We start from the raw sequence: 23,781 nt of genomic DNA on the forward strand, positions 1-23,781 counted from the left end.
GTCATCCTGAATCGCTTCTCCCGGCAAGTACCTCATCCAGCTCCTAAAGCTAATGCTTCTGATGTCTTCGCGGTGAAAGAGGTCCTTGATATGAAAATGGTCAGAGGGAAGCGATTCTATCATGTCGACTGGAAGGGGTTCAGCCCGGAGGAAAGGTCTTGGTAACCCGCGGACAACATCCTGCCCAAGGACATCCCGAGGACATCATGCTCTTCTACACAGGTACCCCCCGAGCCTGCTTGCTCGTTAACTGACCTCTCGCGACTCCAGCGGTGGCCTCCTTGCACCTCGCGATCTGGCGTGCATGTTCCCGACCACCTAGGGCGCGCGCGCCGATTCTGTCAAATTTAAAGGGCCAGCATCCCGATAATTGGTGCTGGCTGGCCTCCTGCCAAGATAAATTCAAGTTTCATCCTGTGTCCCCTGCCGGATCTTTGTGCTTCCATGCCTAAGAGACAGCTTTGTTCCATGCCCTTTGCGATTATCCTGATTTCCCTTTGTGATCTCAGTGTTCCTAACTCTGATTCCGTGCTGCCTGTCCTAATCTACCACTACGTCCCCGACTCTGATCCTGTGCAGCCTGCCTCGACCTCATGCCTCTCCCCGACCACAAGTTCGCCTGACGATTCTGTGCTACGCCTTGGCTGCCACCGCGGACAAAGTCGCGCCTGTGGAATTACCTGGTGGTACCACACTGCAGCAAGTCCCGCCCGCTTTGTGGCTAGCTCTGGTACCACTTAGACTCCGGTCAATAGTGTCGGCTTACGTTATCGTCCACTGTGGTCCACAGGATGCACTACCTCCGATCCTGACAATAGCAAATTATTTCAAAATGTTTACCAAATTCACCTTTTTTCATAGATAAATGCTAAACAGATCAATCAAAATTTCCCACTAACTAGAAGTACAAAATGTAGCGAAGAAAACAACACCTGGGTAAGTTTAAGCCTTCTAAAGTTAAAAAAATAGGCCTTGGTCATCAAGGCACAAATGAGCTTGGTTCCTAAGGGGTTAAATAGTTGTAATTTGCAATGACCTTATACAATATGGCAATCATATATAATCATTTTTAGTACCTGTGTCATAGGTTGTTTTTTTTTTGCAAGGGGGGACGCTGTTTCAATGCTCCCTGCAGGCAGCAGAATAGTGCACCCTTGATGCTAGCAGACTCAAAGGTCATTTCCAACTTGCCCCAAGTCTTCCACAGCTCCCTTTACCTTCCTCCCTCAGGAATTCTCTTCAGCTCAATGTCTCCCTCAAATCCTGACTCAGCCTAAAAGCATGCCCTTGTGACTTGGGGAGTCTGCCTGTTGCTTGCTACTTTTTTAAAAGCTAATTTAGCTAGATTTGAGATATAGATTTTGATACAAAAAAAGCATGGTGCATAGTATGAAGCCTTCTGTGGTAACCTATTGTTAGGTTTAAAGGAAACCTACCACTTGAAGTGGCAGGTGTAAGAAGGAAATACCGAGCACCAGCTCAGGGTGAGCAGGTGCCGGAGCTTATTTTTGTAGCCGAAGCTGCTTCGGCGCATGGAGGTACGCGCTCTGCGCTTACCATGCGCACGGCTCTCCTTCACTTCCTATGTAGCCGCGCGCACGGTCGCGCGCATGGTAAGCGCCGAGCGCGTACCTCCCTGCGCCGAAGCAGCTTCGGCTATAAAGTTTAAAAAGTGTTTTAAACCGCGATACAGTGGTTTAAAACACTAACAAAAATAAGCTCCGGCACCAGCTTACCCTGAGCTGGTGCTTGGTATTTCCTTCTTATACCTGCCACTTCAAGTGGTAGGTTTCCTTTAATGATGAAAACCTGATGACAGGTTCCCTTTAAGGATACTAATGCCTCCAAACAAGTCAAGGTTGTGAGTTCAAATACTGACGGAAAAAGTAATATTAAATAACTTTTAATAATTTAGAGAACTTTAGGGGAAACCTTTTAAAACATGGAAATGTCATATTTAGACAGGTGATGTGATTTCCCTGATTACTACTAAAACAAAGAGTATTCCCTGGAGCTCTACTACTCAGAGACCGTTCCCTGGAGCAGTTTGTCTGCCTGCTACTACGGCGGGAATTGCTAGAACAGCATAGTCTCTCAGTGCATCAGATAACAGGACCCTCATATTGAACCATTCTATGCTTTCCAATATTGAAAAAGTTTTGATGCATCATGCAAATCTGTTTGCTCACTTCAGAAAATTATGTTCTAAAACTACATGCAAACGACTGTACTTTCTGGCCGTGTCCTAGCCATTATGCAATGTTTTTTTTTTTTTCACGGCTAGCACACGACCCCATTGTTTTCCATGGAAAATACAGTCATCCATTTGATTGACTTGCCTTCCTTTCAACAGAGAGGGGAGTAGTGAGGAGCAATCACTCCCCCTTCCTTCTCCACCCAGATTCTGACCTCACTGAGCACATGGTCGTGTGTATGTAGCCTTAAAGGGGTTATCCAAGATGAGAGATTTTTAAATCAATATATTTTCAGGGTGCCAATATGTAAAAAATGGAACTGAGGAACCCTAGCCTTAACTACATTAAGCAGATCTCTATTACAGGTAACACATTTTTTACATTTTTTGGAGTTTTTTATGAGTTTCTAATGATGTTTCAATATCTATATTTAATAAGCCCTATATCCTGAATTTTTTTCTCTGGCTTCTAGACTTAACCCTTTACATGCAATACGGTGTATAGTAGGTCATGGTGCATTAGGGGCTGTGTGGTCAGAGCTCTGAGGGTGAGTTCTCTCTGTAAAGGGCAGGTATCAGCTGTATTATACAAATGCCATCATTGGTGCCAACTGGCCCCGATGATGTTCTAAGGCCCATCAATGCAGAATCTCTATTGCATCCTGCTGAAGGGCTGCATTACACCATACTGTACAAGCGGTCAGTTTGGTTGTTTGAAACCTGGTTAAGTTGGGAGCTAAAAAAAACCTGAAAAAAATAAATAAATTACCAAGTAAAGGAAAATAAACCTGCATATTTCTGCACTAGCCCTATAGCTTTAGACAGTTCCTAGTACATAATAGAGCATATCTGATGCGGGGATCAGGGACATCAAGCGCTGGCACACAAAGATAGTTCCCTTTTCCCCTGGTATTTCTATGATCATATTGATCTAAAGAATAAGGGAGAGATGTCCGTCCTGGGAGAAGACATTTTTCAAATTTATGTTTTACATGTTTTTAGTACTCCGAGGTTGCGTTCTAACGGTGCTAATGGGCCCGCCGTGTACCTGGGCGGACTCCCTACTGATCATAGTCACTGCATCTGCAATGCTAAGGGGGACCACAGGGTGTGGTTAAGTGCCTCTATGTCCCTGCTGCTGCCTGTCCCTAGGCCTGCCTCACCTGGTCCATCCACCTCTGTGTCTGTGTGTCTGGGCGGGGTGCTTTTACTATCTTCTTCCTGCTTGAGGTCATGTGACATGACATGACACATCCCGATGCCGAGTGGAGATTCAGGGCGCCAACTCACAGAAGATACATCTTCTGGTAAGTATATACTGTATATATATGTGTGTTAATGAGGTATATCTGTGTGTATATGCTGTTTGTGTGTGTGTTTATGTATATGATGAGTGTATATGGTATGTATATACTGAATGTATGATGTCTATATATGCAGTATGTGTGTATACGGTGTGTTAATACTTTATGTATGTGTACATTGGGTGTGTATATCATGTATGTCTAAGGGTGAAGACACACATGGCGTTTTTGGGCCGTTTTTACTAAGTGCGTTTTCAGATCGTTAAAAACGCATGCGTTAAAAAACGCATCCGTTTTTTAAAAACGCATGCGTTTTTTGAAAACGCATCCGTTTTTGTCCGTTTTTCTGAAATTGCGCAATGAAAAACGGACAAAACGCATGCATTTTCAAAAAACGCATGCGTTTTTAAAAAACGGATGCGTTTTTTAACGCATGCGTTTTTAACAATCTGAAAACGCACTTAGTAAAAACGGCCCAAAAACGCCATGTGTGTCTTCACCCTAAGTATATGATGTATATATACTATTTGGAGGTCATTTATCACATGCTCATGGCGAGTATGATAATCCCACCAAGCACTTTGCGCAGCTGAAGACATCAATAGGCTTCAGCCTCTTGATGTATCCAGTGGGTTGTTGCGCAGCATTTATTTCTATGCCATGCCGAGCCCCCCTGGCGTGGAACTGGCGAAAATGATTGTGAGTGCTACTAATAAGCTAGCATTTGCGATTATTCCAAGGCTTTTACGTCATTGGCATGGCACAGAAGCCCTGATAAATAACATACTGTGTACATACTGTACACTGTATATATATATATATATATATATATATATATATATATATATATATATATATGAGTTTGTATGAAATGTGCATATGAATGTATATATATAATGTACATAAATGTGTGCGTATGAGTTTATACACATGTAAAACTTTGTGTGCATATAAGTGTATAAATGTGTGTGTGTGTATAAATGTGTGCACATGTATAATCGTGCGTGTACTACTATGTATGTATTTTTTTACAGTGAAATCTGCTATGAGGCCCAGCCTCTACTAGTTACGCCCCTGGGCTCGGTCCAATGTGATCGGTAATGAGTGTTTTACATGTAAAGGACAAACGAATACAGATTGCAGCGAGACCCTCACCTCAATCCAGATGAAAGGTGTGAAAACAGCCTGAGACTTAGAAAGCTGTACAATCAAAGGAAAATGGCGTGACTCCACTGCATTTAGAATTTTGTTTCAGCTTCCCAGTGCATTGTACACAATATTATTATGTTACAAATAACAAATCCTCGTTGTACATTGAAAAATAACAAGTTATTTGGATAATGGCAAGTAAAAAACAGAAATAGGTTTGCTGTTTTAAGAGGGTAAATAAATCTGTTTTGCCTGTAAAATAAAAATGAATGTCACCTAAGTTTTTATTCTACTGTGTGAACTCATCCCCTCCTGGCTGCATGTATATCAGGTTACTGGACGGGCGCAGGAAGTATTCCAGGTTCAAAAATGGCGGCCAGGCCGGTGCAGGGACCGCCCTAAGGAATCATTTTCCCGTCATACACCTCGGAAGCTTTCCGCCATTCGCACGGTTACGTGAATACGGGCATCTTTGTTCAGTTCCCGCTTTCCGTTTGTGTAGCCGAGAGGAAGGTCCCTGGTCCCGGAGCAGTAATAATCAGCATGTCCCGCTACACCAGGCCGCCCAACACTTCGCTCTTTGTCAGGAACGTGGCCGATGCTACTAGGTAGGTGCACGTCATTTGAGGAGGAGAGGTAGCGCAGCTAAGGGCCGCCGGGAGCGGGATCAGTTATGGCGCCAAAGTATTACAATGTGTGACTAGACGGACAGCAGACGAGTATAGTGCGCATTGTAGGCGAGGCCCGGGGCTATGAGCGCCTAGCACTGCCCCTCCAGGTTACCCTGGTGATAACATGGCTGTCCTGCACATGGCGTGGTATCTACCGGAGTCCCTCAGCCCCCTAATATCTAGCAGCTGGACTGGAGGGCTGAGTGGGGCACTCCCATCTCCCGCCGGAAAAATGGGCCACAAATTTTTCTGTGGTAATTTTTTTCCCTTTATAGAGTTTAACATATTCTCCCACACTGAGATAGGGACACAGCTTACATATAAATATATGTAGTCTGAGGCTTATACAGGACTCCTTACAAGGATCTGTTGCCATTAAGATGGAATATTCTAGTCACATTGGATACAGTGACCTCACACTGTGGCATCACTTTGCATCTACTGCTATACAGCACTGGACCAAGGGAGCAATACCCCACAGTCCAGCTGTAGTCATTGTAGCTGCAGTAGAGAGGCTGAAGGCTGGTGCCCCGGTGTGCAGAGGCCAAACTGATGGGATAAAAGATGTCAATGTTTAGTTTTTTTTAATTAAAGGGAACATGTCACCAGGAGACCCATTTTTAGGACTCCCCCAGTCCCCACAGAGCATAGTACATACACTTCCAAAGTGTTTTTGTATTAAAAATTGGTTTTACAAAAAAAAAAGATGTTATATTGCACCTTTCATTAGCATCTGCTGTGTGACTAGGCAGTTGCCAAATGGGAGGGTCTGGAAAGGAGCAGTCCTCCCCCCCCCCTTGGGAAACAGCTACTCCATGTGACCTTTTCAAATATATGAAAACACCATCACTGGGCTTAGCGACACTACCTGCTCCACTACAGCCAATCCTGAGTGTGGGGAGTTATTCATATATTTGAAAAGGTCACAGCAGATGCTAATGAAAGGTACAATATAACATATGTTGTTTTCTTTAAAACCTATTTTTTTTAATACAAAAACACTTTGGCAGTATATGTACTATGCTCTGTGGGGACTGGGGGAGTGCTAAAAATGGGTCTCCTGGTGACAGGTTCCCTTTAAGTTTAACTGTCACTTGAGTATTTTTTTCTGCAGGGGTCGTGGTGAACATTTTTTCTAATATACTTTAGCTAAGTTTGTAAAAATTAAACTCAAGCTACTCCCTCCTATAGAGATGCATATTCCAGCCTGTATAATGTGTGTCTATGGAGGCTGCATGAGCTCACATATAATTCTCCCAGTGTTTGGGTAAGCAGCTCTATTATTTTAAGCTTGAAGTTTGAAAACACTACAGGGAGAGGACAGAAAGGGTTAAAGGAAACCTACCACTTAACAATGGTAGTTCTAACCCTCAAATACATTGCAACAGCTCAGTGTGAGCTGGTGGCGGAGCATATTTTCATTAATTCCAGAAACCGCCGATTGCTTTATTAAACTGTTTTAAACCTTATATTGCAAGGACGCTTCGGCGCACCATGATAGGGCTCGGCACACCATGCGCGCAGCAGTGCGTGCGCCTGATTTCTGAATCGGGTGCACACATGGTCCCGCGCATGGTGCGCCAAAGCGTGCTTGCAATATAAAGTATAAAAGAGTTTAATAAAGCAATCGGCGGTTTCTGGAATGAATGAAAATATGCTCTGGCACCAGCTCACCCTGAACTGGTGCGAGGTGTTTGAAAAACAGTTAGAACTACCATTTTTAAGTGGTATGTTTCCTTTAACACTCACAGCTGTGTAACAAACAGAAGAGAGAGACATGGCTTCAATCCTGTATTCAGATTCCTCGGCCCCAATGTTTTTCTAGATAAAAGGCAAAACCAAAATTTAGGTTAAACAGTACCTAACAGTAGTACCTAACGGGCTTCTAATTCAGAACTTTGGAGTAAAGATAATCTTCTGCTATGCATCCATTCCCTTGAGGTAAAAAGGCGCTAGTTGGCCATATTGGTCCAACTCAGGATAATCCTGGTCCCCGTAGGAAGATCCTTTGGCTCAAAAACCACACCTCTACTGTTAAGGTTCCACCTACTTGCGCGTCTCTTAATTCCTACAAAAGGTGAATAAGCGTACACTAGTGCTACAGAGTTTTTAACACCAATAGTAAAAACTTTTAATTGTACCCGCAAGATTAACCCCTTCACTCTCTGTGATGTATATATCTGCCAGAGAGCTATGAAGGGTGTATGAAGAGGGATGGGCTTTGCTGCATATTGCAGCAAAGACCCATTGCTAACACCTGCGCTTTCACCAATCGTGGGTATTAACCTTTTGTTTGTCGCCGGCAAAGTTGTCAGCGGCACTGAGTTTCCTCTGTTCAGCGCTTCCCCGAAAGTCATCGGGGGGCGGCGGTCGGTTGCCATGACAGCCTTGGGTCTTCGTTTCACCTGAGGCTACATGGCCTCTGCATATTCATTACAATAAGCCAGTGGCTCATTGTAATGAATGACCTGCAAAAACTCCATTTACTGTGATACAGTAGTATTGCAGTATATGGTAGGAATGATCTGATCATCTAGGTTAATGTAACCTAGAGATGGTCTAAGAAATAGTGAAAATAAAAAGAAAAAAAGTAAAAAAATTAATAAAATATTAAAATATCAAATCACCCCCTTTCCCTATAACTGATATAAAATATAATAAACAGTAAAAATCACAAACACATTAGGTATCGCCACGTCCTAAAATGCCCGATCTATCAAAATATACAAATGGTTATTGACGGCGGTGACCTCTGAGACAGGAAATAGCACCCAAATGTCCGAAATGCGACTTACACCTTTTTGCATGACATAAAAAATTTAATGAAAAGTGATCAAAATGTCGCACTGTCCTCAAAATGGTAGCAATGAAAACGTCAGCTCATTTCGCAAAAAAATGACACCTCGCACAGATCTGTGCACCAAAGTATGAAAGTTATTAGCGTCAGAAGATGGTGAAAATTTTTTTTCCTTTTTCGTACACATGCATTTAATTTTTGAAAATGTATTAAAACGCAATAAAACTGTGATCGTACCGAACCAAAGAATAAAGTAGGTGTCATTTGGAGCGATGAGTGAAAAAAACTGAGCCCAGAAGAACGTGATGCACATGCGTCCCCGGGGCTAGATGCTTAGCGCACGGGGACGTTCTATAACGTCCTGCTTCTGGCACCGGCTCACGAACGGAGCCGGTACCAGAAGCAGCGGCTGTCAGCTGTCTAGTACAGCTGACAGCCTGCGCTAACACCCGCGATCGGAGCCGGCTCCGATCGCGGGTGTTAACCCCTTACACGCCGCGGTCAAACATGAGTTGTAAGGGTAAGGGTGTAAGGGTGTTTGTGCTGTGGATCGGATCCCCCGTGCCGCTTACCGGGGGATCCGATCCACTTCTGGGCAGCTCCGAGGACTAGCATGTGCCCCGGAGCTGCCCGGTTTCCATGGCAGTCAGACCCCTTCCGGGTCTGACTGTAAACTGTCTGAGCATGCGCGAGCTTGCTCAGACAGTTTACACTGCTCTACAATAAAATAGTATTGTAGAGCAGTGTATTGGACTTAAACCAGTGATCAGAGCATCACTGGTTTAAGTTCAAGTATGTAGAAGTAAAAATATGAATAAACAGTTAACACTACACATTATAATAAATAAAAAATAAATACATAAAAATATAAGCCCCTAAAATGTCACTTTCCCATAAAAACACTTAAAGTATAAAAAACACAAAAACACAAAAAACCCTGCATATTTGGTATTGCCGCGTCCGTAACAATCTGTATAATAAAACAGAATCGTTACTGGACCCGCACGGTACATGCCGTAGAAAAAAAAAACGCAAAAACGTTCCGAAAAAAGATCATTTTTAACTAATACCCTATAAAAAAATGCTCTAAAAAGTAATTTAAAAAATGTTATGCACTCCAAAATAAGCCCACTAAAAAGAAAAACTCTTCTCGCAAAAAATAAGCCCCTAACTAGATTTGTCAGCCGAAAAATAAAAAAGTTATGCATATGAAAACATGGTGATGCTAAAATGAACAAGATTTTCTCCAAATTGGTTTTTATTCAGTACAATTGAATAAAATACACAAAACCCCCACATATTTGGTATCCCTGCGTCCGTAACAATCTGCATAATAAAACAGAATCGTTATTAGATCCGCAAAGTTAACCCCGTAAAAAACAAAACAAAAAAAAGCTCCAGAAAAAAGATCATTTTCAATTTATACCCTATAAAAATGCTCTAAAAAGGGATTTAAAAAATGTTATGCACTCTATAATAAGACCACTAAAAAGAACAATCCTTCTCGCAAAAAATAAGCCCTTAAACAGATTTGTGAGGCGAAAAATAAAAAAGTTATGCGTATGAAAGACGGTGATGCTAAAAGTAACAACATTTTTGCCAAATTACTTTTATGCACTAAAAATGGGGAAAAAATAAAAAATCTATATAAATGAGGTCTTTTTGTAATCGTGGCGACCCATAGAATAAAAATAATATACTATTTTTATGGTATGGTAAACAGCCAAAAAAAACCCCCCATAAAAATCTTCCTGAAAAGTGATGATTTTCATTTCCTCCACCAACAAAGAGTTAATAAAATCTCACCAATTAGCCTATAGATTCCCCCAAATTACGTACCAGAAAAGTGCATCTCATGTGGCAAAAGAAACAAGCCCCTATAGGTCCACATTAAAAAAAGAAAAAAATTATAGCCTGTACAATGTGACATAGCAAATCTGCTCTGGATGGCGCCTCCTTCCCTTCTATGCCCGGCCGTGCGCCCATACAGCAGGTTACCACCACATATGGGGTATCCGTGTACTCGGGAGAGATTGGGTAACAAACTTTGTGGAGCCTTTTTTTCATTTAATCCATTGTAAATGTTTAATTTTCCACCCAAAATGAGTGTATTGTGAAAAAATATTACAATTTGCAGACTGCACCTCCATTTTGTTTTAACCCCTTTAAAACACGTAAAGCGTTAACAAACTTCTTAAAAGTGGTTTTTCATACGTTGAGGTGTGTAGTTTCCACAATGGGGTAATTTATGAGTCTCACTATTATTTAGGCCTCTCAGTGTCAATTAGAAGTTGAGCAGGTCCATCTAAATACAGGTTTTGGTGATTTTACAAAAAATTTGAAAAATGGCACCCAAATTCTGAGCCTCATAACATTCTAGTAAAATATGTGGAATCTTAAAAAACCATCCAACATAAAGCAGACATTTGGGAAATGTAAGTTATGAATTTATTTGGGAGCTATGACTATCTGCATCAAAAGTAGAGAATTTAGAACATTGAAAATAAAGAATTTTTCCAAATTTTTGCCAAATTTAGTTTTTTTTCATAACTAAACACAAAAGATATCATCCAAATTTTTAAACTAATTTGAAGTACAATGTGTCACGAGAAAACAATCTCAAAATCCCCTGGATATCTCATAGCGTTCCAAAACTATAACCACTTATAGTGACACAGGTCAGATTTGAAGAATGGGGCTGCGTCCTTAAGGCCAAAATAGACTGTGTCCCCTAGGGGTTAAGGGGTTAAAGGAAAAGGCCTTGAAAACAAACAAAACGCACATTCGACTTCTATCCAACAGAGCTTCGCCCTGACAGCTTCTTGCGGGGTTGGCTGATGTGCGTAAAGATGCTGCTTATATAGCCACAGAACACAAAAAATGTATATATTTTTATTTGCATTTAATAGTGGCTGGCCATAACTTAAAATACACTGACCGCACAGTCTCCAAATGAAGTTCCTGTTAAAGGCACCTTAACATAACAGCAAGAAGGTCGACCAGTAAACTTTAATCTTGCTTTTTTGTATGGAGGTTCCATACTGTTTTCAGAGCGGAATGTTAATTCTTTAGTGTCTGTATATACAAGCTGTGGGCTGTGACCAATGTGCATTGGCAAGTGTCCACACTTGTGCTCTGTTATTTGAGCTGTATTTATATATAGAACTGACTAAGCTGCCTACTTGTGATAGATCCTGAATGTGCTCCTGAGCATTAGGTAACAGAAGAGCTTATTGTCTTATCGCATAGATGTGCATTGCAATAATTATTCTTACGGGTAGTGCGTTTATATAGAGTATAGAAAGTACATACATAATTGCTGAAGGCCAGTCCAGTATCCCAAACTCTTAGCTTAAATGCACACTTTCTTGCCTGAGAAAACTAAATATATTCACCCTTGTTTTCCCTGTCTAAATCCTAAAGTGAAATGGCGTGCTGGACTATTCTGTTATCATCACTAAAAGTTATTGTGTACTTTAGAGGGATCATGCATATTATTTCTCTTACTATGCAACCCAGGGGGTATGAAAATAACAAACAGAACAATATCACCTCACCTCCAATGTAGTACAGCACAATCTATCACCACTGTTCTGTTTGTAAACAGGAGCTCAGTGGTGTCCCAGTGTTGACATGAAGACATCGCTGAGACAAACAGACTAATGGTGATGGACGGTGCTCTACTGAATCTATTTAATTTTTTTTTTTTTTTTTTTTTTTTTTTTTTTATCCAGGGGATAATGAGACTCCTGCACAATCCTTTTTTTAGGCTACATTCACACGATGTATGCCCGCCGTACCGTAGTACGACGGGCATACATTGGCGCTGCGGAGAGGAGCAGGGGATGAGCGCAGCTCACCCCGGCCCCTCTCCATAGGAAGATACGGCGCCATATCACGGGAAAAGATGGGACATGACCTATCTTTTCCTGGGCTACGGAGCGGTGACGCACGTGTGCTCCAACGTACCACTCCCGTACAGGGCCGTGAGCTCATAGAAGTATATGGGGGATGTATATCGGCCGTATATACGTCCCCCATACATGTGTGTGAATGTAGCCTACTCTGTCTTCATAAACAAAGTGAATATCATGCAAGCCTTTGCTCCTACTCTACTCTGTTAAAAGCCTTTGCTCCTAGGTATATTAAGAAAATGTTGTAGTGGTACAGGAGCCAGAGATGCCATTGTACTAACTTCCCAGCTGAAGAATAAAATAAATTAAAGGGGTTATCTGTGTTAAAAATTACTTGGGGCTGGGCTATTTAAAAATAATAAACATGTACTTACCACCTCCTGCACCGCCGATGTCCTGCGGTCCGTCTAATCCGTGCCCCTGTTTGTTTACAGGGGCACAGAAGCCGTGCACAGGGAGCTTCCGGTACGCAATGTGGCCAGTTCCTCCCATCCGTCCCTATCTCTCAGCGTTGTAAGCGCTGGGAGATGGTGGCGGATGGGAGCTTCTGCCCGTCTGGAAGCTCCCTGTGAACCCTTTTAAACAAACCGGCGCACAGAGGAGACGGACCGCGGCGCGGGATATCAGCACCACCGGACGAGGTAAGTAGATGTTTATTATGTTTAAATAGCCCAGCCTGGCCCTAAGTAATTATTAGCACCTGGATAACCCCTTTAAGCCTCTTTGTGGCCATAGAGATGCATCAAAATTAGGAAAGGTAGGTGCCCTTCCCCACTGAAATACCTTTTCTTGTCAGAACAGAAACCCCTATCTTGCTATACACACCTCTAGAAACGTGTCATAATTCATATTTCGTTACATACTTTTCCTTAAGAATTCCATCCAGGTCTCTGTGGTTACTGTGTCAACAGCAACAGGGAGCAATTAAGTATAAAATATTAATACTGTTATCATGATTAGTATGCGGGACATTATGAGAGAAAATATGGAAGTACACACAGTTTGTAGGATGCCTTCATGGCAAGATCTCATCAAGATTCTGATGACACGCATGTATTGTAAAAACACCAATTTAAAAATACCAAGCCTCCTTTGTGTCATCACAGGCAGGGGGTTTTGGGGGATTTTGGAATCTTACTTAGAAGGGAGTTTCCATATAGAAATGCACATTCTTTTGGGGATCCCTAGTGGATGGATTTATCGTGTATTTCTGCTTCCCCAGGCACCAGACTAATAACATCAGGTAATGTATTGAGTTCTTTTTATGCCTTTTATTTTGATAAAACTGTTAAGATTTGCATTATGTTTGTGTCTTTTCTTTTTACCTTTTGTTTGTAAGCACTGTCCTTTTTGATATTTAAATTTCTTCTGCTCTAATGATTCCATAAACTCAGAAAAGACGTTACCTAAATTGAATTTGGGCAAAGTCTATGCAAGTTGTCTCGTCAGACTTAAAGCTTGAACGATTTTAGCTGCCACCACTTGTCATGTATGAGGTCGGTGATCTGCTGGAGGGCACTCCAGTGTGACCCGACAAGTACATGAATCTGACACTCCTCAATTCATTTTCATAATGCATAGAGCACAAACGTATTGCTGATGAAATTACACTATCTTTTTTTTTTGCCTTACACACTTCAGGCCAGAGGATTTACGGCGTGAGTTTGGTCGGTATGGCCCCGTAGTAGACGTTTACATTCCACTTGACTACTACAATCGTCGCCCCAGAGGATTTGCATATGTACAATATCCTTTATATGCCTGTGTTGATATTCGGGAGCATGGACGTTCCTAATTGTATGTGTGTTTATCTCTCTGTCTCAGAAAATGTAAAGCAGTCCACAGTAGCTGGCAAGCACCCAAGGTTTGAATGAGCCTGGTTAGATAGAGCCAAGCGTAAAGCCCACAGACCTCTTTGAAGTTGCAGCTTCAAGGAATAAAGAGGGAGGGTGGAAACAGATAAGAAAGCTGGAAGAGGGAAAGCTCTTGCCACGCACTAAAGACACAGCCTGCACCAAGCTGAGGGTTCAAATTACCTACCTTTATATCCAAAGCCAAGTGCGATTTGGTTGATCCTTGTCCAAGTTCACCTTGCAAGCCCAAAGGAATAAAGGTCAAGGTTCAAGAGCAAGTCAAACGAGGTAATAACAAAAGTTTCCTGTATCCTACTTATCAAAAATGTCTGATCAGTAAAGGATGTTTCAAATTGTAAAATAGTTTTGGTAACTGTAGCTTAAAGGGGTTGTGCAGGTTAAAAACTAAAAAAAAACTTTGCATATAGGGAAGATATTTAATAAAAATTATTATGAAGAGGTAACCCTGCCATTTTTAAAATTTGGTCTATAATCGTTGTGGGCATGATTGGTGCTTAAAGGCATTCCATATAAATATCCAGCTTGCCTTCCCCGGCTTTCCGTTGTCCCATGTCGCCTGTGTTTGTTGTTGTGTGCCTGATACAGCATTACGTTATATGCTGTATACTACGACCTGGAGTAGTCAGATGGAAGAGTCTGCCTCTCTAAACAAGCAGGGACGGGACAATGCAAAGCTGGAGAAGGTAAGCATAAGTGTTTTTTGTTTTGTTTTTTTTTTTTTAATAGATCCCCTGCCTGAATATTTATATGCAACCCGTTTAAGCACCAGTCATGCTTGCGAGGATCTTGGACCAATTTTAACAATGGCAGGGTTGCCTCTCTTTGGGCGTATATTATTATAATCATTTTTATTAAATAATATCTTCCCTATATGTAAGCTGTACAAGCAGGTTTGTTCCGACTTGCTTCTTTCATTTGCAGGATTTACTGTCCTAGCGTATAACTTCCGGAATTGGCTCAGGTCTGGTCGGTAAATCCTGCAGGGATACAGAGTAGGTCTATCAGATCAAACTCTGTTAGGTACAACTAGTTTTGTGGCAGCTTCACACATTGTAGGCCGCTGCATTGTAACTGCATTCAGTTTTGATACTTTGTTGCAGTTTCTGAATTAGCATTTTAGGCCCTAAAGAAAGCTTTCTTGAGTCAGAGATGCACAATGCATTAAGCCGTTTTTATTTCTGCAATGAAAATGCATGGTAAAATGTGCAGCATTTCCTAAATGACATCCACAAAAGAAATCTATTTTTTGTTGAGCTTTTTTCTGCTCCTTGCGTTAAGACAATGTTTCTGAAGTGTAGAAGGGAAATAATTATTGGGAGATGATTTTATGGCAGGTAGTAGGGTCATTAATATGTTGTACATGAAATTCTGAATGAGCTGGACCCTCATTAGAAAACCCAAGCTCAATACCATGTGATATATTACCGATAGTACAACATTTCCATTCAGTATGCTGGAAGGTAAGGAAAAATATCTGGATGGATATGAAGTGCCTTTCATGTAATAAGTATGCAGAACCAATTTTCCCCATATTAATTGGATACATAATTATAGATATTACACACATGTTATATTGGGTTAAATTTGTTTGGTTCGGAGTAGGTTTTTTAAAATGGTCTTAACAGCTTCTTGCTGTTTTCCCACCACCATTCTTTTCACACTGCCAAGGTAATGTTGCAGTGTCAGTCTCTTGTCTACCTCTTCTATTTTACTTGGGAGACTTTTGTGTTAATGTAGGTTTGATGTAGTTCTAAGTCTCTGCTCTGGGGAAAAATGGATATTTTCAATATATTAGATCATTTAATGGAAATCAACCACTGAAAATAATAAAAAAAAAAAAAACTAAATGCTCACCTCCACTGTCGGTTGCTAGTCTTAACACGTTGGGATCTCTTAGAAAAGATTATAATTGGGAGCGCTATTTAGGGGTTCCATCGCAGAGCCGTGGCCAGTCGCTGAGCGTATTTATGAAAGCAGGAATTTTTGGTGAATGTGTAATGTTTCTGTACTGCTCTTAATAGTTTACACCTGTGCTTGAATTTGCCTTCTGTTGCAAGATGGTAACATTTTCATAAGCTCAAAGTAGGTTCTTTGTTTCCTAAATATTTTGTATGGTGCTATATGGTGTACCTCAAAGTCTCCTTAACAGACAGCCAGGTTTGAAGATGTTCGTGATGCTGAAGATGCACTTTACAATCTGAACAGAAAATGGGTTTGTGGCCGTCAGATTGAAATACAGTTTGCTCAAGGTGACCGTAAAAGTAAGTACTTGGGTGTATTGTCAACATTCCTGTAATGTTCTTACAAAGAACTTTGATTCTTGTGAATGATCTGTGAGTAAGAAGACTCTTTAGTAAGACTTTACCATTTAAGGCCACCTCTTCAGGTATGTGGAGACTTTTAGCCATTGATGCTAAACCGGGGGATTCTGGGAAATGTGTAAATACATTTTTCAAAGATGGGACATGGAACACCTTGCCTCTTGACTACCTTGGAAGGCGGCCTCAACATCAAACATGACTTTTGGGATGCCTAATGACCTGATGCAGGTTTAAAGCTTTCCAGATTTCTTGTGAATGATGGCAAACAAAACTGGGTTAGTAGGGAACCTTGCTCTAATGGATCAAACGAGTAGATATGAAAAAGCGATTGTAACGTAAGGTATTCATAGCACATCCACAGGGTAGTTCATCTATGTGTGATGGATGTAAATTCAACCACTGGAACACACACCTACCTCAGTGGTCACTCCATGTAAGCAGAGAAGGTTTAGACTGGTAGCCGTGCATGTGCTTGGCTTCCATGAGCTTGTATAGGTGTTTTTCTGTTGGTCATCTTTGATGTGTTGTCTCATGTACACCGTACACCATAGTGGGCATATGACTTCTACCCTGCCTACCACTTTCTCCCTCCAATGACTTTATTACATGCATACAGGATGTTACTGTGTGGTGCCTGCTTCTCCACAGCTCTCCTCTGATGCCTCTATTGGGTGTAATCTGACCAGGAGCAGTCGTGATGCTTTGTGATAAAGGAAATCAGCCATGGATTTCCTCTAAGGAAATCTTTAAAATCAAGCATGGTAACCCCCTGCTCATAGACTGTGGTATATCCATGGGCTTCTTCCTTTAAAAAAAAAATATTATAAAATTATGCTGATGAGCCAGAATTCATGTGTTATGGACTGCCAGTCATTATTAGGACCAACCCTACAATTCGATTTTTCTGGTGTCATGACTTCCAAAATTCATATGTCTAGCTGAATTATACAGCAATTTTTAATATGAAAGTTCATAGGAGTTACACCATCCTCCTCAGGCCTAAGACTTGTTAATAATTTATGTACATGTAGTGTGTATAGTAAAATCTGGTGATGGGTCCTCTTGATACTGAAGAGATTAAATATGGTTTAATCTCTCAATTTTTAGCTCCGGGACAAATGAAAACCAAGGAACGACATGCCTGTTCCCCAGTTGATCGCAGAAGATCAAGAAGCCGTAGCAGGCGAAGAACACGAAGCCGCAGCTCTTCATGGGACCATGGCAGGAGAAGGTGGGGCAACTGCATTAACATTAGCTGATTGTAAACAGTATTTTGGGTTGGTACTGATATGCTTATTTGGATTTTAGAAGGATCATACAGAGTGCAGCACTGCTAAATATAGTTTACACACATATGCAGAATATGTATATCCTTACTGGATTGATTAGGCTTTATACTCTTGACATTTAGTGGCATGTCATGTAATAATCCTGGAAGTTTTTTGGTTTTTTTTCCCCCTCTCACCACGACAGCACCCAACCAGAGAGAGGGATCCGCCCCCAGGGACAGGAAACCCAGGTCTTTTTAAGCGCGGCCCGTCCTTCCTCCTTCAGTGGTTTTCCTGTCCCTGACGGGGAGCCTCAGTGAGGCTCCGTTGCGTGGCGAGAGGGGGAATGGGAGTTCCAGGTACCCCGCAGTGGCCATGCATGTCCCCCGCCAAGTGCTTACCGGAGGGTGTAGAAGACTCGGCGGGGTGGTGCGATGGAAGCTGCGGGTCACAGCGACAGTCTGCAGGTGTGGAGGGAACGTCTGGTATCGAGGCCGGGGGATCGCGCGATTCGTTTGTTGCAGGCCGAAAAACCAAGATGGCGTTCGCCCCACTTCCTGTGGAGACAGGAAGTGGGGCAAGGAGAATGATGCCACGCACCCTGATGACATCACCAGGCGGGAGATTTGAAATTCTGGTCCCACACAGGAGTCCTGTGTATTCCACACCGGCAGCCGGCTACAGGATTTGCATCCAGCCTGTCTGCTGCTGTTTCTTGGTCAGAGGACCTGAATAATCAGCTTACTCTCCACCAGGCGGTATGAGTTCCAACGACTGTGGTAGAGATTCGGTGGACACCGCTACGGTAATTATGGTTTAGTGGGATAGTCCGCTGGATGGTAAGTGGGGCCTTGCTAAGCCTTTAAACTGGTTCTGATAAGTCTCTTATGTGATTTTTTTTTTTTTTTTTTTTATTAGAGGGAAGAGACGCATAGGGGGAAAACTACCACTAAATCTAAAAATCGTGTTTGTAGGATTTGTGGAGATGACCTGCCGGACTCTCTTCCCAAACCTAACTCTGATCAATGTATACAGCGTATGGTACATCAGGAGCAGTCGTCTCTGTTTGAATCTATGCGTGCCTTCATCCAACAGGAAGTGCGTAGTTCGATGCAAGGGATGAAAAAATCCCTTAGATCTCAGAGTTCCCCCGGCACCTCTAGAGTATCAGACAACTCAAGCTCTAGCCCAGAAGATCTATCGTCAGGCTCTGAGGAAGACGATAGATCGGGTAGACCCTTGTTCTCAGCAGAAGATACGGAGCATTTGATAAAGCTGGTCAGGGATACTATGGAGCTAGAGAACGAGAAGCAGGAACGCTCAGTTACAGACATTATGTTCCACGGATTAGGGGAGTGGAAAAAGTCTTTCCCATCCATCATAACATTTCCTCCCTTATCAGAGCAGAATGGAAGAAATCGGAAAAGAGTTTTTTTTTCCCAAGAGCCATGAAGAGAAAATATCCCTTCGCAGGGAAAGATACGGAGACATGGGACAGAGCGCCCAAGGTGGATGTGGCTATATCCAAAGTCTCTAGGAAAGTGGCTCTTCCAGTGGAGGATTCCGGGGTTTTAAAAGACCCTATGGATAAGAAAGCTGACACTTTTCTGAGACGTTCCTGGGAAGCGTCAGCAGGAACATTCAAGCCAAACATTGCGGCTACTTGTGTGTCTAGATCACTGTTTATGTGGCTTACCCAGCTGGAAGAGGAGATCAAGCCGGGTGTTCCAAGATCACAGCTGGTTACGGAGGTCGCTACGGCACAAAAGGCCTCAGCCTTCCTAGCGGACGCATCGGTAGTTGCTCTTAGACAATGCTGCTGACCTTGCTGATAATCTAACTCTTAAATAGAAAAGGAAAATCCCGGAACTTCGAGGTAGGTGAAAATCAAATATTCTTTTATTTAACAAGACATCATAAATCAAGTATAACACGCAAGGAAAATGCGTTTTTTCGGCTCCACCTGAGCCTCCAGCTGATGAAGGTGTAAAAAACCTCCTGTTCCAGGGAACCTGGGCAAAAGAGGCTCAGGGAATGTCCTCAAACTACAGAGTTGAGAGCTGTCCTAGAGGCGATGAAGCAATCCTTGCCAGAGATTCAGGAGAAGGACTTGAAGATCATGTCAGACAACATGACAGCAGTAGCTTTTTTAAATCGCCAGGGAGGAACCAGAAGCAAATTTCTGATAGATGTGGCGAGCCAGATCTTCAGCTTAGCAGAGATCAACTTAAGATCACTCTCGGCAGTACACATAAAGGGGAAAGAAAATCTAGAAGCAGATTTTCTGAGCCGTCATCACCTGAGACAAGGAGAATGGTCCCTCCACCAGGATGTCTTCCACATGATATCGAGACTGTGGGGGCGGCCACAGATGGACCTATTTGCCACCAGGAAGAACAAGCGGGTCAATAGTTTCTGTTCTCGAAACCCGAAAGATTATCCAGTGACCCTGGACGCCTTTTCAACAACATGGAATTTCAACCTCTCTTATGCCTTTCCTCCCCTGGCTATCCTTCCGAAAGTCCTGAAGAAGATAAGGGACTATCAGGCCAGGGTTATCCTGATGGCACCCTACTGGCCAAGGAGAGCATGGTTCTCAATACTGAGGGAACTCTGTGTCAGATCCTTGGATCCTCCCGGAGAGGCAGGATCTTCTCTCCTAGGGTCCAGTATTCCACCCACAGATGGCAAACCTCCATCTGACGGCCTGGAATTTGAAAGGTGCATCCTGAGGAAAAAAAGGCCTATCTGATAAGGTAATTACAACCCTACAGGGAAGTAGGAAAGTAGTTACCTCTAGGATTTATTTTAAAGGAAACCTACCACTTGTAGTGGCAGGTTTCCGATGGCAATACCGGGCAACAGCTCAGGGTGAGCTGGTGCCGGAGCTTATTTTAGTTAGTGTTTTAAACCGCGGTATCGCGGTTTAAAACACTTTTTAAACGTTATAGCCGGCGCAGGCAGCTACGCGCTCGGCGCTTACCGTGCGCGCGGCTACATAGGAAGTGAATGAGAGCCGCGTGCACGGTAAGCGCCGAGCGCGTACCTCCCTGCGCAGGCTATAACGTTTAAAAAGTGTTTTAAACCGCGATACCGCGGTTTAAAACACTAACTAAAATAAGCTCCGGCACCAGCTCACCCTGAGCTGGTGCCCGGTATTGCCATCGGAAACCTGCCACTACAAGTGGTAGGTTTCCTTTAAGATTTGGAGGGTCTTTTCAGATTTCTGTAGTCCGAATCAGATAAATCTAGATCGCCCGAACATAGCCAGAATTCTAGATTTTTTTTTTCAGGCTGGGTTAGACAAGGGATTGAAGCCAGCTACCCTTAAAGTCCAGGTGTCAGCCCTTAGCGCCCTGTTTGACTCTTCCTTAGCTTCTCATCCTTGGATAGCCAGATTTATAAAAGCTGCATCTTGGATGATTCCTCCTTGGGACCTCACTTTGGTCCTGAATTATTTGCTTAAGGAACCATTTGAGCCATTAGAATCCTGCCCCCCAAAATGGTTAACATTGAAGGTAGTTTTCCTAGTGGCAATTACTTCAGCCCGTAGGGTAGGAGAAATTTCTGCACTATCCTGTAGAGCTCCTTTTACAAGGTTTTTTGAGGATAGGGTTGTTCTTACAACAGACCCGGCCTTTTTGCCTAAGGTAGCTTCAAGATTTCACAGGTCACAAGAAATCAGGCTTCCTTCCTTTTGTAATAATCCCTCTACGGATAAGGAAAGAGAGTTTAGTAAATTAGATGTCAGGAGACCTATCAAGATTTACTTAGCCAGGGCTGAAGAATGGAGGAAAGCAGATGTTCTTTTTGGAGGAAGGAACAAGGGGAAGAAGGCCGCAGCTAAAACTATTTCTAGATGGATTAAGCTTGCCATTAGTTCAGCTTACGAGGCAGCAATGCTACCTGTACCAGAAGGGTTGAAGGCACACCTCCACCAGGGCAGTTTCCTCCTCTTGGGCAGAGTTTAAGAAGGTGTCAGTAGATTGCCAGGCTGCCACCTGGTCTTCTCCGCACACTTTTTATAAGAACTATAAACTGGATGTGGCGGGTGCACATGAATTGACATTTGGGCGAAGAGTGTTATCTTCGGTGATCCCTCCCTAGATTTCTATGTTATTCTCTATGGTTGGGTGCTGTCGTGGTGAGAGGGGGAAACCGGTAATTACTCACCGGTAATTGTTTCCTTGAACCACGACAGCACCCAGGGTATTTCCACCCTTTATTTTAATTCTCCCCTCACATCTTTGTTTCGGTGGGTGTATGTAGCACATGGTGATTAACATAACCTTGGTGGGGGGTTCACATATATACGTATGGAGGTGTCCGATGGTCGGAAATAATCAAACATTGAGTCCCATACAGTCTCTGTAATCCACTGAAGGATGAAGGACGGGCCGCGCTTAAAAAGATCTGGGTTTCCTGTCCCTGGGGGCGGATCCCTCTCTCTGGTTGGGTGCTGTCATGGTTCAAGGAAACACAATTACCGGTAAGTAAATTTTTTTTTTTTTTAAAAGAACGTTTCTGTACTGTTTACACTTCAAACCTCTGTGAAATTTGTATAAAATTGATATCCGTTAACCTGTCAGTAGGAATTTGTCAACACCGTCTGCGGCCCTTTTACACATGAACATACGCTCTCCAGGGCCGTAGCTGCTCACACCGTCCTCCATATGGAGGAGTGCAGCACGACCATACAAATGGGAAATGGCGCATTATGTATCTTTTCCCTGTCTACGTTGCAGTAGTGGATAATGCATTCATTCATATGGATGGACATTTTGCCAATTGAAATTAATGCTACTCTTACCAAAATGGTACTGTTTACCTACAACCTTTGAGTGCAAGCAGCGGATACTGCCAGTATGTAGGAAAAAGCTCCACCCACTTTATTTACACATGGCAGAGCACAGTCTTGGGCTTTTACTAAACTAAACATATACACGCCCGGCTACAGCATACGGCAGCGAGCTGGAGAGGAGGAGTGGTAAGATTTTTCACTGACCTTCCCCAAAAGAGAAGGTAATCCTCAGTTTTCTGAATGGTGAGCATAAAGGTTTGTTTGATTGTTTTCTGAAATTAAGATCAAGGCAATGTTCACAAAACATTGCCTTCACTTTTAATTAACTAAATTACGGTATATACTCAAGTATAAGCCGACCAGAGTATAAGCCAAGACCTCTAATTTTACTACCAAAAACTGGGAAAACCTATTGACTCGAGTATAAGCCAAGGGTGTAGTATACAGCCAGCCCCCATGTAGTGTACAGCTTGCCAGCCCCCTGTATGCCAGGCACATAAAAAAAAAAATAAACTTAATACTTGCCCTCCGGCGATACTCACTCACCCCAATGTTTGGTGCGACTCCTTCTTTCTTCTATTCTGTAATAGCCGGAAGAGTCGAGTCCATACGATCTTCTGGCAGGCGCACACTATGATGCCACGGTGTTGCCGGTGATGACTTCATCAGAGGGGACACCGCCACATCGTAGTGTGCGCTGGCTGGGAGAATGCATGGACGCGACTGCTGGAAAGAGAAGACAGAAGAGGAGCCGCACCAAGGATCCGGGCACTGAAGGTATTAAGTTTATTTTTTTATTGACTCGTGTATAAGCCGAGGTGAAGTTTTTCTGCACAAATGTGGCTTATACACGAGTATATATGGTAATTTTAAATTCAATCACTCAATTTTGTTTTTAGATGGTTTTTGTAATATTGACTCAAAAGGATAACTGTTTAATTATTTGTTAAACTTGCTTAGAGATGTGTTTATGTATTCTCTAGGTCCAGGCATAGAAGACATTCATGTAGTCATTCAAAATCCCGTTCAAAAACTCCACAAAGAAACTCACAATCGCCACAGAAACATTCTTTCTCAAGAGGACGATCTAGATCAGTGGAAAAAACCCCATCGTTGTCGCCACCGAAGCAGTCTGGATCAAAGTCTCTATCACGTCACAGGCGTTCTGGTTCGGCAAGATCCTGCTCCAAGTCTCCCCGTCAAAGATTCTCCAATTCTATTTCCCAAAAAGAAATGGGTCGAAACTCTCGTTCGCGGTCTAGATCACGGGGCTATAGGGGTAAACGCAGCCGTCACTCTGGTTCTGATGAAGATTAGTGTCTGCTCCTAAACATTTACAAAAACAAAAGAACGTACAGATCATTTAAACAAAATGCTTTGTAAGTTCTTTGACTGTTCTGAGACTTTTGTCATATCACTTAGGCTTCCTGGGAAAAGAGGACTTGACTCTTCTCCATTGTGTAAATTAAAAAAAAAAAAAAAAAAAAA

General features: G+C 42.6%; 1 protein-coding gene across 1 annotated transcript; it reads left to right on the top strand.

The window, feature by feature from the left end:
* Positions 1-5,019: 5,019 nt before the first annotated feature.
* On the top strand, positions 5,020-23,781 carry SRSF12 (serine and arginine rich splicing factor 12). Its single transcript, XM_072141972.1, has 5 exons — positions 5,020-5,255; positions 13,671-13,775; positions 16,061-16,164; positions 17,332-17,455; positions 23,277-23,781. Exons 1-5 carry the CDS (start codon positions 5,191-5,193, stop codon positions 23,608-23,610), a joined length of 732 nt encoding a protein of 243 aa, XP_071998073.1. The 5' UTR covers positions 5,020-5,190; the 3' UTR covers positions 23,611-23,781.

The sequence above is a fragment of the Engystomops pustulosus genome, chromosome 3 (assembly GCF_040894005.1).
Source record: "Engystomops pustulosus chromosome 3, aEngPut4.maternal, whole genome shotgun sequence".
NCBI lineage: Eukaryota > Metazoa > Chordata > Amphibia > Anura > Leptodactylidae > Engystomops > Engystomops pustulosus.

What these genes read in the sequence shown, in the direction of transcription:
- SRSF12 (XM_072141972.1), top strand. Translation starts at nt 5,191, where the DNA reads ATGTCCCGCTACACCAGGCCGCCCAACACTTCGCTCTTTGTCAGGAAC. An exon ending in AGAGGATTTGCATATGTACA is followed by an intron (nt 13,776 to 16,060) that starts ATATCCTTTATA and finishes ACAGACAGCCAG; the next exon opens with GTTTGAAGATGTTCGTGATG. An exon ending in TGGGACCATGGCAGGAGAAG is followed by an intron (nt 17,456 to 23,276) that starts GTGGGGCAACTG and finishes TGTATTCTCTAG; the next exon opens with GTCCAGGCATAGAAGACATT.